Source organism: Anser anser (genome assembly GCF_964211835.1).
Source record: "Anser anser genome assembly, chromosome: 4".
NCBI lineage: Eukaryota > Metazoa > Chordata > Aves > Anseriformes > Anatidae > Anser > Anser anser.
Genome location: NC_139724.1, coordinates 37,830,991 through 37,843,195, shown reverse-complemented (window position 1 = coordinate 37,843,195; position 12,205 = coordinate 37,830,991). Strand labels below are relative to the sequence as shown.

At 41.7% G+C, this 12,205-nt stretch overlaps 1 protein-coding gene across 7 annotated transcripts; it reads left to right on the top strand.

Moving 5' to 3' along the window:
* Nucleotides 1-954: 954 nt before the first annotated feature.
* Nucleotides 955-10,493, top strand: SCOC (short coiled-coil protein). Of its 7 annotated transcripts, none has more exons than XM_083834952.1 (4): nt 976-1,211; nt 7,329-7,400; nt 7,504-7,587; nt 8,148-10,493. In XM_083834952.1, exons 1-4 carry the CDS (start codon nt 1,148-1,150, stop codon nt 8,288-8,290), a joined length of 363 nt encoding a protein of 120 aa, XP_083691078.1. In that variant the 5' UTR covers nt 976-1,147; the 3' UTR covers nt 8,291-10,493. The 7 variants fall into 7 exon arrangements, with proteins under 7 accessions (XP_083691080.1, XP_083691078.1, XP_083691079.1 ...); XM_083834951.1 differs by lacking the exon at nt 976-1,211 and adding an exon at nt 6,468-6,617; XM_083834955.1 differs by lacking the exon at nt 976-1,211 and adding an exon at nt 6,784-6,929.
* Nucleotides 10,494-12,205: the final 1,712 nt, after the last annotated feature.

Sequence of the window (12,205 nt, the reverse complement as noted above, 5' to 3'; positions counted from 1 at the left end):
ATTTTCAGTAATCTCTGAAATCAGTCGTCAGTACCTTCACTGACACCAACAGAAAAGCTTTATCAAAACTAAAACCACACACACGAGCAGTTAAAGGATTGGAAGAAAAACCGAATAGCATTGCATTTACCATTTCTGTAAGTTGGGCAATGCTTCACAAAACTAAGTTCAATTTTCAGCAAGACTTCAGAGATGTTCCTAATTAAGAAAAATTTGTCAACATCCTAAACTTGGTCTTTTTCTGAATACAAATTTTGATTAAAAAAGATCCAAGTCAGGTGGACTCTGAACATGCAACCCCCTGAGCAGGAAGTGGTTCCACCCTTCACTACACTCTTTAATCAAGACCAGGGCCATTTATAGTTTTAAATTAATTGCAAACAAATATTCTATTCCATGAGTGCAAAAGAAAGCTATTTAAACGTATATGTATTTCTTCTTTTTTTTTAAAAATACATGTTCAAACCATGTTCAGTTTTCTTTAAGAAGCGAAAACAAACTGCCCTCAGAAGCGGGGTTTTCTTTGATCTCATTTTCTCTTTCTTCCTCCCACCTACTATCACAGAACACCACATGCTCGCATATAACTTACTTGCACACTTTAGCCAATTGGTTTTGATGTGACTGTTCAAGTAAAATTACTCACATTCCTAAGTATTTGAAGATTATATTTTAAAATTGTGGCTCCAAAATCTGTTCACTGCGTTTCCTTGGGCTATGAGTAACATTTTTGGACATATAACATTAAGACTTCCCGTCTTTTCCTATCACAAGATAAAAAAACAGCAAACCACCACACGCAGCCCTAGGAAAAAAAAAAAAACAACAACAACAACGAAAACCCGATTCAGGTGAACGCACAGTTCTTTCACAGAAAGAGCGTGCAATAATAGCGTTTGCTCAGCACATATCTGACGAAGCTGCTACAGCTCTTCAACCTTCTAGCTTAACAATTTCCGGAAAGGAGCTCAAGGTTCAGCCGAGATATCACACAGGACGACGTGTGTAGTTGCCAACAGGATCGGGTAACACCTCCGTGGTGGACTCATTAAGGATTTAACAGGAGAAGTCACGTGCACACTGAAAAATGGCTGCAAACGGCCATGCTTAATGCACTTCCCAGAAAACTTCGAAAGAAGGAAGCAAAATGGATTTACCCTTAGACGAGGAGGACGGCACTTTCACCAACATTTCTTTGGCAGATGATTCAGGTAAGAAACTCTAGTTACCTACTGATACAATACAAATTGCATGGTCCAAATAGTAATACTGTGTGAGCACACGAACCTGTAGATCCCAGGTATGAGGTACAATGTATCTTTAGAAAATACCCTCATGTAAACTTCTCTAATTCTGCAGTTGAATAAGCCTTGTGATTAATTAAGACTTGAGATTTTGGGGGAGGTGGGGCCTACCAGAGTTTTGCTATAATAATGCATGGTAATATACACTCACCATCTGACAATATATAGCCTTTCATGGTTTATAAAGAAAGTTCCAGAAATGTTAACTCAGTAGTTACCTCTTTCAAAGAAAATACAGATAGTGCTGGCCCTTCCGCCTGAACATGGAGTGATGATCTCTGACATACTCTAGTGAGAGTTCACAAGAAGTGATGCAAATTAAGTGGTAACTGAAATGAGCAGATCCACTTAAATCCCAACTATTAAGCAGTAACCGTTTTAAAAGAAACTACAAAAAGCAAAGATTGCCTCCGCTTGTCCTTCCAGTTTGTGGAACAGAAATGGTTTGGAATGGGAAGTAGGATAGTTCTACATACTAGAAAAATTGAGTTAATTGACAATAATTTACTTAGAGAGGTGTGGCCAGAGTATCAACTTGATAATATCTGCTCGGCCGTCATACAGCTGTACTAATTTACATCAGCTAGAAATTTGGATTGCTGATTAATGAATGCTAAAAGTCCTTTATTTTATTTTATTTTTTAAACAGAAGACCGTTTTGCTTTGTCTTGTTGTTTTAGCTTAAAGAATTCAGTGTACTTGCTGCCTTTAGCACGTATTTTACAAAACCTCGGAGCTGATTTTTAAATGCAATAAGCTTATACAGTACATAGCCATGTGCTGATGTCATGAGGCTAGCCATTCACAATCAGACAAGTCTGCAGACGCAGGCACAAGCTGTGCTGTCGGGAGAACCCTCTGTTACTGCAGGTCTGACTCTTTCTCCGTGAGAAGGAGCGGAACGGTAAGGGAAAGCTGTCCTACGACACGGCCTCATGACTCGCTGCACAGCCGGTAACGTGGCAGGAAGAGATGAGGGGCAGCACACAAGCTTGCCTAGTCTTTGCGTGGCAGCCACAACACTGCATGAGCTTGAATCTGCCTGGTCTCAGCTGGGTCTCTTTGCTGCGTTGCTTGCTTGGTCTCTCACCCGAGCCTCCTCTCTTCTCTAACCTCAGCACCCTTGCAGGTTGGAAAATGTTAACACGCATGAGAAAACACAGGCAGAAAGTTAAAACCTCTCTCGTTAGGACACAAACAAAGCTTCTTTATGCAAGATCTGATACCAAAACCAGAGCTTCCACCACCCCCAAGAGTAAAGACGTGGGGAGAGTCACTCACAAGTACAGAAAGAAGTTCAGGGTAACTGAGAATAAGTGGCATTTTCAGGCAAGCTTTTAACGTGATGGCATATAGAGAGAGTACAGTAAGATACAGGCTGAATACGATAGCCCTGGTCCATTTTTTCTGCCAGAGGGCAACACCTAGAGGCCAGAAAGGCAGGTGTAAGAAAATTTTCAATCAATATCAGGAAGAGACTGTTATATGCTTTGTAGCAAACAGTCTTCCTTTCCTCTCCCAGCTGAAGTCACAACCAATTACCATGACTTCAGAGCACAGAGGCAAAAAAACACGATGGGTCTCACTGCCATAACTGTCAGCCTGGAGAAGGACATCGATTCCACAAGAGCAGGGAGGACAACAAAAAGTTTTACGCAGTGAGAGAGAAAATGGTTCCTTAAGTGGACAACAGAATCTCAAACAAGGAATAAAGAAACGGGGCTAACAATATGTAGACCTTGAACCAAATCATAAGCAAGTGGACTTTGCCTGAGGATGACCTGAGGTTTTAGAAGCAAGTGTTCCATAATTAAATCTTAACTAGGATCACAAAGATGCACTGGTTTTAATGAACTTAGTATGTCTGTAATTACATAAGGCTTTCCCCCATCTCTTGGAGTGTACTGACAAAAATACTAAACAAGGACAAGTAGAGCAACACACTACGTATGTACAGTCCGATAACCTAATTGGAAAAGACCCTTCATATCAAAGAGTCTTTAGTACACTGAAAAGCTGTTGTGGAAAAGCAACAGGGGTTACACTGAGCCTGATTAACTGAGTACAATCCATGAATGTTTAATAGCTATTGTTCTTCCAAAACAGCAGCACTTTTCTAGTTGTTAAGTACACAGGTATTAAAAAAGAAATCATTCTCATGTAAATCAAGATGAACATAAAATGGTAGCAAGACAGAAACTTCTCAATCAGTATTTGAATAGCAATATCAAAAGCACTTGAAACAAGGGAAAGCATTCATTAACAGCATTTGTTAAAAGGTGAAAACATTTTAATCTTTAGTGAAAGTAATACCTTTTCAGTAAGAAACTCAGCACTTGATAAAGTTCCCTCAAAAAAAATAAATAACGTATAGCAACAGAGGAAATGAAACCAGAAATAAAACAAAACAGGGAGATGACACCCAACAGCTGCAAAGATTTCTGCATTGCTCTTCTCACCAATGCTCACTAAGTCAAGTTTCTGTTCACTGCAAAGAATCCAAAAATTATCTTACTTTTTTCTTCTTTTTTCCCCTCCAAATACAGTTTCCAGAAAGCCAGCAGTAATGACTGCATTTCTTACACATAACCCTCTTCTTAAAAAGCAGAAACAACCCCCTAAACATTTAGGCCTAACTTAAAGAAATGCAAAATAGTTTTTCATCTCCAAGTTACCAGTAAAGCTTTGTGGGACCTCACTAAAAAGTCCTTCCACAAACATTTGTAACAAACCTGCAGCTGATGATTACAAGGAAGATCAACCAGTTAACAGGCCAACATTATGTCATGTATGTTGGTATTCACAGCCTAACACTGCAAGGAGTTCAGTTCTCCATTCTGTTTAGAAATGCATTTTGGTGGAGTTAGCGTAAAAACGGAAACATCTGCACTCCTGCACAACCTTGAAGAAGTCAGGATGCAGTTTCATTGGAAGGAGGACCCCTTCAGCATTAAAGAGAAAATAAGGCTTCCTGAGGCTTCCTTTCTGTAGGCTTTCTAAAGAAAACAGATTTTTCCCCCCAACTGAATGCACACAGGTTACCTCACTGGTGAGGAACCATTCTCATAAGGGGCCTAAAGAATTGCCAAACCCTGGCCAATAAGTAAGGACAGAGATGATACTTACACCAATGGAAGTCAAAATAGCTGTTCTTTTTTTATAATTTGATGTGGTTGGAAAAAGCGCAAACTAAGAACTACGCAGATTCTGCATCTGACAGAAGTCTTTCTTCAAGCTGTAAATGTAAATTTGTACAAGGATGTTCTGTACTACAAAAGCCTTTTGAGGGTGCTGGGAAAAAGTAACAATAACTGCACAGAATTCCAGCATAGAGCAAGACGAAAAAAAATCCTCAGAGGCTGTCATTTCTGCAGAGAAACAAAATGAAGATTTGACGCAAAGGGTGCGGCAGGGAAAAAGTATGAAGCCAATTGTCATCCTTTTCATCTTTTTCTTTGTGGAAATATTAAAGGAGAAAAAAGTACAGCTCAAATAGAAAACATCTTAGAAATATGTACAATAACTTCTTCTGTTAATGAAAAGGAGAATACGTTTCTATTCTAATGGTGAACAGTGAAGCCTCTGTCATCAGCCAGTTTACGCAGGCGCCTTTGGTGCATGTAACGGTGCCAAAAAGGAAGTGAAAGGCTTGTTGGTTTGCACTGTGTACCATGGAAAAACAGGACATACACAAGACTTTTAGAAACGAAACATCTGAAAAATGTTTGTCATTAGCAGCAAGGACTATTAGAATTGGAGTCCAGGGCAATGAGACTGACAGTGTGAATGAAATGTCCTGTAGTTTTGTAACTGTGCAGATATATGCGTTCAGGCTAACGATTAATGATGCCTTATATCCTAGGGAGATTGTTGCTATTTTAAACAAAAAAAGGTCTTACAGTGAAATTGAGTAAATTAATTCCTTTTGCCAGCAATGTCAACTAGTTTTAGGAAATCTTAATTGGAACTTAGAATATGTATAAGTATAGATAATTGCATTTGTAAAGTGAGAAGTGCTGTTCTTCTAAATTGAATATAATATAAGCGACAATATCATGAATGCCCCCTGGCTTTGACAAAATGCCTTAGAGGATATGAAATGAATTAGTAAGACAGAAAGGGATTAGCACTGGCTCTTGGTTCAGCTTTGACTTCAAGAGCTCTGACACACTGGTAAAAATTACAAGCTTTCTTTTTAACTCTTCAGTCAGCAACCCGCTTACCTGAAGCAAGTGATCCAGTGTGTAAGTGTACAAATAGTTTAATAAACTGAACAGCAGAACGTTACTTAGGGCAGTGTTCAGATGTTCCACCAATAAAGAGAATCCTCTTATTTCTCCTTTAAACCGCACACTGGATGTTACTATCAAATTATGTTGCTCCACATATGTTGCTCCACAAGAGAAAACAATTAACTTCCAGAATGTGTTAATATCATTTCATTTTCTTTAGACCATGTATTTCCTCTGAAGTAGAAAGCAGTAAGTTCATAAACAAAAACAAAGCAGAAAAGCTCTGTGAACACAGGTTATGCCAAATCAGTTTGCCAAGCAAAGTGAACCGATTTGCACAAACCTGCACGTAATTGGTATTTACCTCATTACTGCTGCCCTTCCCAGTGAGTGGGGAAACCATAGAGAAGCAAACCCTGCCGGATCCCTACCAAGGTGGTTTTTAGAAAAAACAAACCTGATTGTTTCTGGAGGCGGTAAATGACTTCCTGTGCGTTTGTGAGCTCTGACACTAATGGCACATTCGAGTCGCTACAGCTGCTCATGAGCAAGACTACCTGGCTATTCCGCTGTAGCTTGACTTACACGTAACACCCAGCAGAACGCCATCCTAGTGTTTAAGATCGTGTTTTATGTGAGGGCATAGACAAGAGCCAGGGTCAGCCCTGCTTTTCTGGCAAATTAATCAATGGAAGGGGTAAATACAGATCTCCTATGAAGCGTAGGAAGCCTGTAGGCAAGGCTTGCCATACTGACAGCTTCAAGAACAAATAAATTGTTCTTTCTAATGCAAAAAGGGTTAACAATCTACTAGAACCAGCCTCCCGCTGCTAAGGGGGACACGGAGCACACCCTAACGTGTAAGATACTATCAGGTTACTCCGTGTGCGTTCGGGACTTGGGAGCTGTAGGATTTAGAGCACGCCCTGAGCAACCACCTCAAAGGGCAGGATGTTTGGTGGCAATACGTTACCGAGCAGCGTGCGAGGCAGGCAGATAAGCCTGGCGGCAGGCTGCTTTGCTCGGCCGCTCATCAAAGCGCCTCTGGCTGCGGGCTTTTCTTCGCTTGGCTTCGCACCTGGTACCTCAAAACGCGGGGTCTTTGTGCTGGAAAACGGAGAGGGGCTGGGGGGGGGGGGTAAACGTTCCCGGTGAGGGCCGAGCCAGGCAGGACCCCGAGCCACCTGCGGCCGGGCCCGGCCCCGCCGTCACCCCACCCACAGCCCGCCCCCGGCCCCGCTGAGGCGGCTCGCCCCGCCCCGCCCCGCCCCGCCCCGCCGCCGGGCCGTGCGCAGGCGCGTTGCGGAGCTCGGCGCAGGGCTGCGGCCGGGCCGGGCCGGGGGCTGTGGGCGCGGGGCGGCCCGCGGGGAGCCGGCGGCGGCGGCGGCCTGAGGTGGGGCGCGGCCGTTGGGCGGCGGGGGGAGGCTGCGGGGCCCCGGGGGGCTGCGGCCGCTGAGCCCGGAGGGGGGGAGGGGAGAAGGGGTCCGAAGCGGGCCCGGGGGGCCGTGATTAAAAGGGGGGCCCCCGGTGCCCGCGGGAGGCGCTTCCAGAAGGATCGGTGCGGAGCCCGCGGCCGGAGCGAGGCCTCGCTGCGCGGGCTCAACCCGGAGCGGGTCCCCAAACCCGAGCGCGGCTCCTCGGGGATCCGCGTCTGTGACACGGAGCGACGCGGGGCCTAAGGCAGAACAGCGTTTGTCGAGTGCTTCTTAACAACAATTAGCGAAACGCACCTGGAAGGCAGGTGCTCGCCGCTGTGATGCTTACCTCAGCTGTCTGTTTCTCCCTTACGCAGACCGTCTCTCAGGACTACGCCGTTCAAAAGCGGGAAGAGCCCGTTCTCCAATGATGAATGCTGACATGGATGGTATAAGTTCTCTATGTGCTTGTTCTTCGCTGTTACTTTTTCTGCTTAGTGTAATTTCCAGCTGTTTCAGAGGTTGCATTAAAGCTCGTATGATTTGTTGCAGCTGTTGAGGCTGAGAATCAGGTGGAATTAGAAGAGAAAACACGGCTTATTAATCAAGTTTTGGAACTGCAGCACACACTTGAAGGTTAGCAGTTTGGCACCTCAGATTTTTCATAAGCACGATATTAAGCAAAAGAGGAGCACCTTACTGTTCTGCCCTGTCTTAGGCTGAAAGTGCTGCTGTCTGGATATATGTCATTTGTGTATTTGAAGGTACATAAACAAGGTCTCAGAAATTTTAGTGATGCCAGCCACTTTTTCCCCCCTTCTTTCTGCAATGTATTACTTGCTTGATTCTTATAATACATGCTGTCTTTGTGTCTGCTCGTCACTGGACTTAGGTTTCCACATAGTTTAGTTTGCAATAACTTAATTCAAAAAGTCAAGAAAAGAACACAGATTAACAATTAGTTTATGTGACACACTTGTCATAAAATACTATACAACATAATTTAGGGAAAATGGGTTTTAGATAAAACCTGGGAGTAACACAGTGGGAATACCTTAAGGTATTCAAGGTAATACCTTAAAGCAGTGTTTCACGTATGTGAAACAGATGTGAATGGTTTGATGTAGGGACATAAAATATATTTGTTATTATATGCAATACTGTCTAATTTTTTTCTTATAATATCACCTTTGCAGATCTCTCAGCACGAGTAGATGCCGTTAAGGAAGAAAACTTGAAACTGAAATCAGAAAACCAAGTTCTTGGACAATATATAGAAAATCTGATGTCAGCATCTAGTGTTTTCCAAACCACTGACACAAAAAGCAAAAGGAAGTAAGGGTTGACTCACAAATGATGTCATTGTATTGCTGCTGTCTTTTTTTGTTTTAATTGGCATAGGCTTCGTGAGCTAAAATACCTTAGTTTGTGGCTTTACTGGATACCTGAAAACTATAAACTTCAGTGATAAGCAGAATTAAGAACATTATCATGAACAGGAGACATAAGTTTGTATATTGTTAAGATTAAGCAATGTGCAAATATAGTATAGAGACTTACTAGATTTTCATACTTGTTTTAAATGAGCATATCTTGTTAAAAACTGGATTCAGTTTGTCAGGTTAAACGTGTATGTTGGCTCTCTTTGAGGTCTTAGGGTAGTGTTCTTGACTAGAAAAATAATAGTTATAAAATGGTGTTGAAAACTTACTTGATAAAACTATTCCAAGTCTAATGGCATCACCTTTTTCACCTCGAGTATAGTTAGATTACTGTATAGTACTGTCCATATCTCTGCAAAGCAACTTTAAACAGAAGCCTATAAACCAGTTAGGAATTTTTGTGAAGTAGAAACAATATGACATTATTTGCAGGGTTTGTATACAGAATTACAGGATTTTTTTGGAAGGAGGAGGGTAAGGGAAGGCGAACAAGAATAAGCAATGAGCATCAAGGAAATACCAAATTGATGCAATATTAATATGTCTCATTTGCAAGATCTACCCTTCAAACCATTTTTACTTCCTTGTTTCATCAGAGAATGATCATCTGCATCATAACGTATGATCCTCCTGAAGTTTTTCAGTTGTGTAGTTAACAGTTACAAAAAAAATACTAAGTAATAAGCTTGACAGAAATAGAAAGCCAGCAGCGTTCTTCCTCGTGCTCACTGTGAGCAATGTACAGAAAGGTAGTGAAAACAAGTCTTTCCTTGCCACCTTTTTACTTTGTTCCTGAAGTGCCAAACTTGTCCTCGCTTCAGGCCTTAAAGCAGCTGTTTACCTGACGCAGAGCTGGAGCTTGTGAAGCGCCTCTTGAGGCACAGCACGAAAACATCCAAGGCAGAAGAGGCAGCAGTGGCTGTTGCCTCAAATCTGTGCTGCTCTGAGCAATGCCTAGCATCCAGGTATCCTGTTTTTCACTGGCTTGGTTTTGCTAGAAGGTTTTGGAAAGGAGCTCAGCCCAGATTCTGGGCACCAGCACTTCCCATAGAGGGGTATGTCTAGCATAATCAGTATTAAGGAAGAGCAGAAGCTGAAATACAAAACCTAAGTTTTAGGTCAGTACTCAGTTGCATGTTTCACCTTGCCATATAGCACCACAGCAGACCTGTTTACGGATGTTACCTAAAGCTGAGGTCTGTCTCGTAATGAAGCTGTTTTACTTTACCTTTTAAGAAGAGGAAACCATTCAACTTTGTTGTGATGGATTCTGTAAAATAAAGCTGCAGGAAGTGAATCAGTGGATGTCACGGCAGAATAAATCCATCTCAAAACACACTTCTTGGCAGCTAAGTGCTGCTATTTCTCAACTGTAAGCTGATAGTGTGAGGTCTCCCCCTCCCAAAGGAGAGTCCTCCCGTACAGGTCGGTATAGCACTCACTGGAGTGTCAGCAGGCAGTCAAATGACTGCAAACAAAGCACTAACAGTTTGTCTCAAAGGCTGCTTATGAGTCTGTGTCAAGAAATCAGATTATGAAGAAAGTTTTACCTGCCAAGGCACAAGTGGCTGATACTGTTTTTGTCACAGGGTCCTATAACCATCTAACCTTACTTGTTACTTGTAAATGTCTCTGGACTGCTTTGTCACTTTACTGCCTATCTGAAAATCTGAATACATCCAAGAATTCCTAGCAGGTAGAATAAATTGCATGGCTAGTCCAGGGTTTGAGCATTAAAAAAAAAAAACACCCAAGCACTTGACTTCTAAAAATTATATTTCATTATAGCCATCTTAGCTTTAAAGCTGTGTCACTTCCACATCTCCATCTCCACTGTAGGAGATACCCACGAACACCAAGTGGCGACAGAGCATGCACTTTGTTAGACTTCAGCAATTCTCCCAAGATCACGTAATCTTAAAATCACAGTTGTGTATTGTAAGATTGGATAGTGATATTTTATCTATCGGTCTGTATATAGTAGTCATTTCATCTATATACCATTTTACATCCCACTGCTGTGGCCTTCATTTAACTTATGAGCATTTTAAAGATGTTGTATTTCTGACTTTACACTAAATAAAAACTTGATTTGTCTCACTTTGGTTTAATATTTATAAACCCTAAAACGTCCTGCAACTATCTGTAGTCAAAAGGTAGAAAAGTAGTAAGTTTGCTGTTATAATTTTGTTTCTACACAGTTGAAGTGTCTGAAAGACTAGATGTAATTTTCAAGACTTGAGATTAAAACTGGGTTAATTACCATTTTCAGTAAGCTTCCAGTTCCTGACTCACTTGCTATTTCCACTAGTGAATCTTAGTATAGTTTGCTGTTCAAGCTAAAAGAAAACAAACAAAAAGGCTTGGCAGACAGCATCCAGTGTTTTCAAAGCTAAAACCTGCCCATCTATGTAGGTTAACTTTAAATTGGAATATTTTACCTTTTCCTATACAGCTAGCTAGCTCTAATGTGAGACAGAAACTGGAATTCTTATTTCACCATACCTCTATGACAGTGGAAGCTAACAGGAGGAAATCAAGTTGGAAGAAACTAACTTCACATGTTCCCCCAGTCCTACATAGCCTCCCCAGAATGTAGAAGATTCTCCATCTGGGCCCTGCTCTTGTCAGTAAGGCCGCCTTACTCAGCTGCGACATAGCTGCTGGGAATGCAGGCTGTGGAGGTCGGCTACTCATGCGGTTCCAAAGATGACTGACAGCTTTAATAGCAAGGCACCCTGTAAGAGGGTTATCATTAGTTGATTAATTTCAGAGCACTTTCAAGCAACCAGGATCAAGTATTTTTCTTGAAATGTGTTTGGTGATAAATGAACTACACACACGAACTACAGGATGAAATCTCAGTGTTAACAGAATCAACAGAAGGGTTCCCCTTTTGCCTTTTTTCTCATCTAGAGCCTCAAGTACCCTAAGCTCTGATATTTCTCCCTTAATTACTAGCGTAAGACTAGATCCAAGTAAACTGATGTGCATGAGGATGTCTTTTATCTGCAGGTTCCAGGTAATGGAAGTCATTAAGCCAGTATTAAAGAGCGAGATAGGCCTTACAAAGCCAGTACTATTGCAAACAGCACTCTTGAGTCATGACCTCCTAAAACAATTTTACCTGTAATAAATGAGTCTGTCCTTACTGAAATAAGATACAAAGATGCTGATATGGCATTAATGAAGACAAATCCAAGTTCAAGAACTTAAGGGAAGAGTAGCATCCCCTATAAGGTGACCGATCCCTGAAGTAACTATACCATTACTAAGAAATCAATGTGCAGTGATTTAAAAACAAAAACAACCCAACCAACTCCAAAGCCCAAACCCAAATGCTGTAACAATGCCACAGGCCTTTTACCAGGCTCAGACAGGATTCAATCAAATTCAGTGCTGAAATGATCCCTGACAGGTCCCAGTAATCAGCAGTCCATACTCATACTCACTGCTCAGGGTCCTTTTGTTGCCAACAGGACACCTCACTGGTAACAGCTTCTATTTATTATTGAAAAGTCACAGGCAGAAGGGGGAATCTGGAGTCACTACGTACCTTTTGCATGTAGACCATAAACGAAGGAGATGAGAGTGTTGCACTTTGCCATGTCCCTCCATGTATTTCTCCACACAAAACAGAATCCAATATTCCTGGCTTTTGAACACTTCAACACAAGTACTTGTGTTGGCTGGCTTCTTCATTTGGGTTAGTTAAAAAGCATTCATTTGTTAAAGATATCTTATAAAGTAATATCAGAGTAAACAAAACTGTGAAATTGTCGTTGACTTCATATGCTGAGAAAATATTTCTT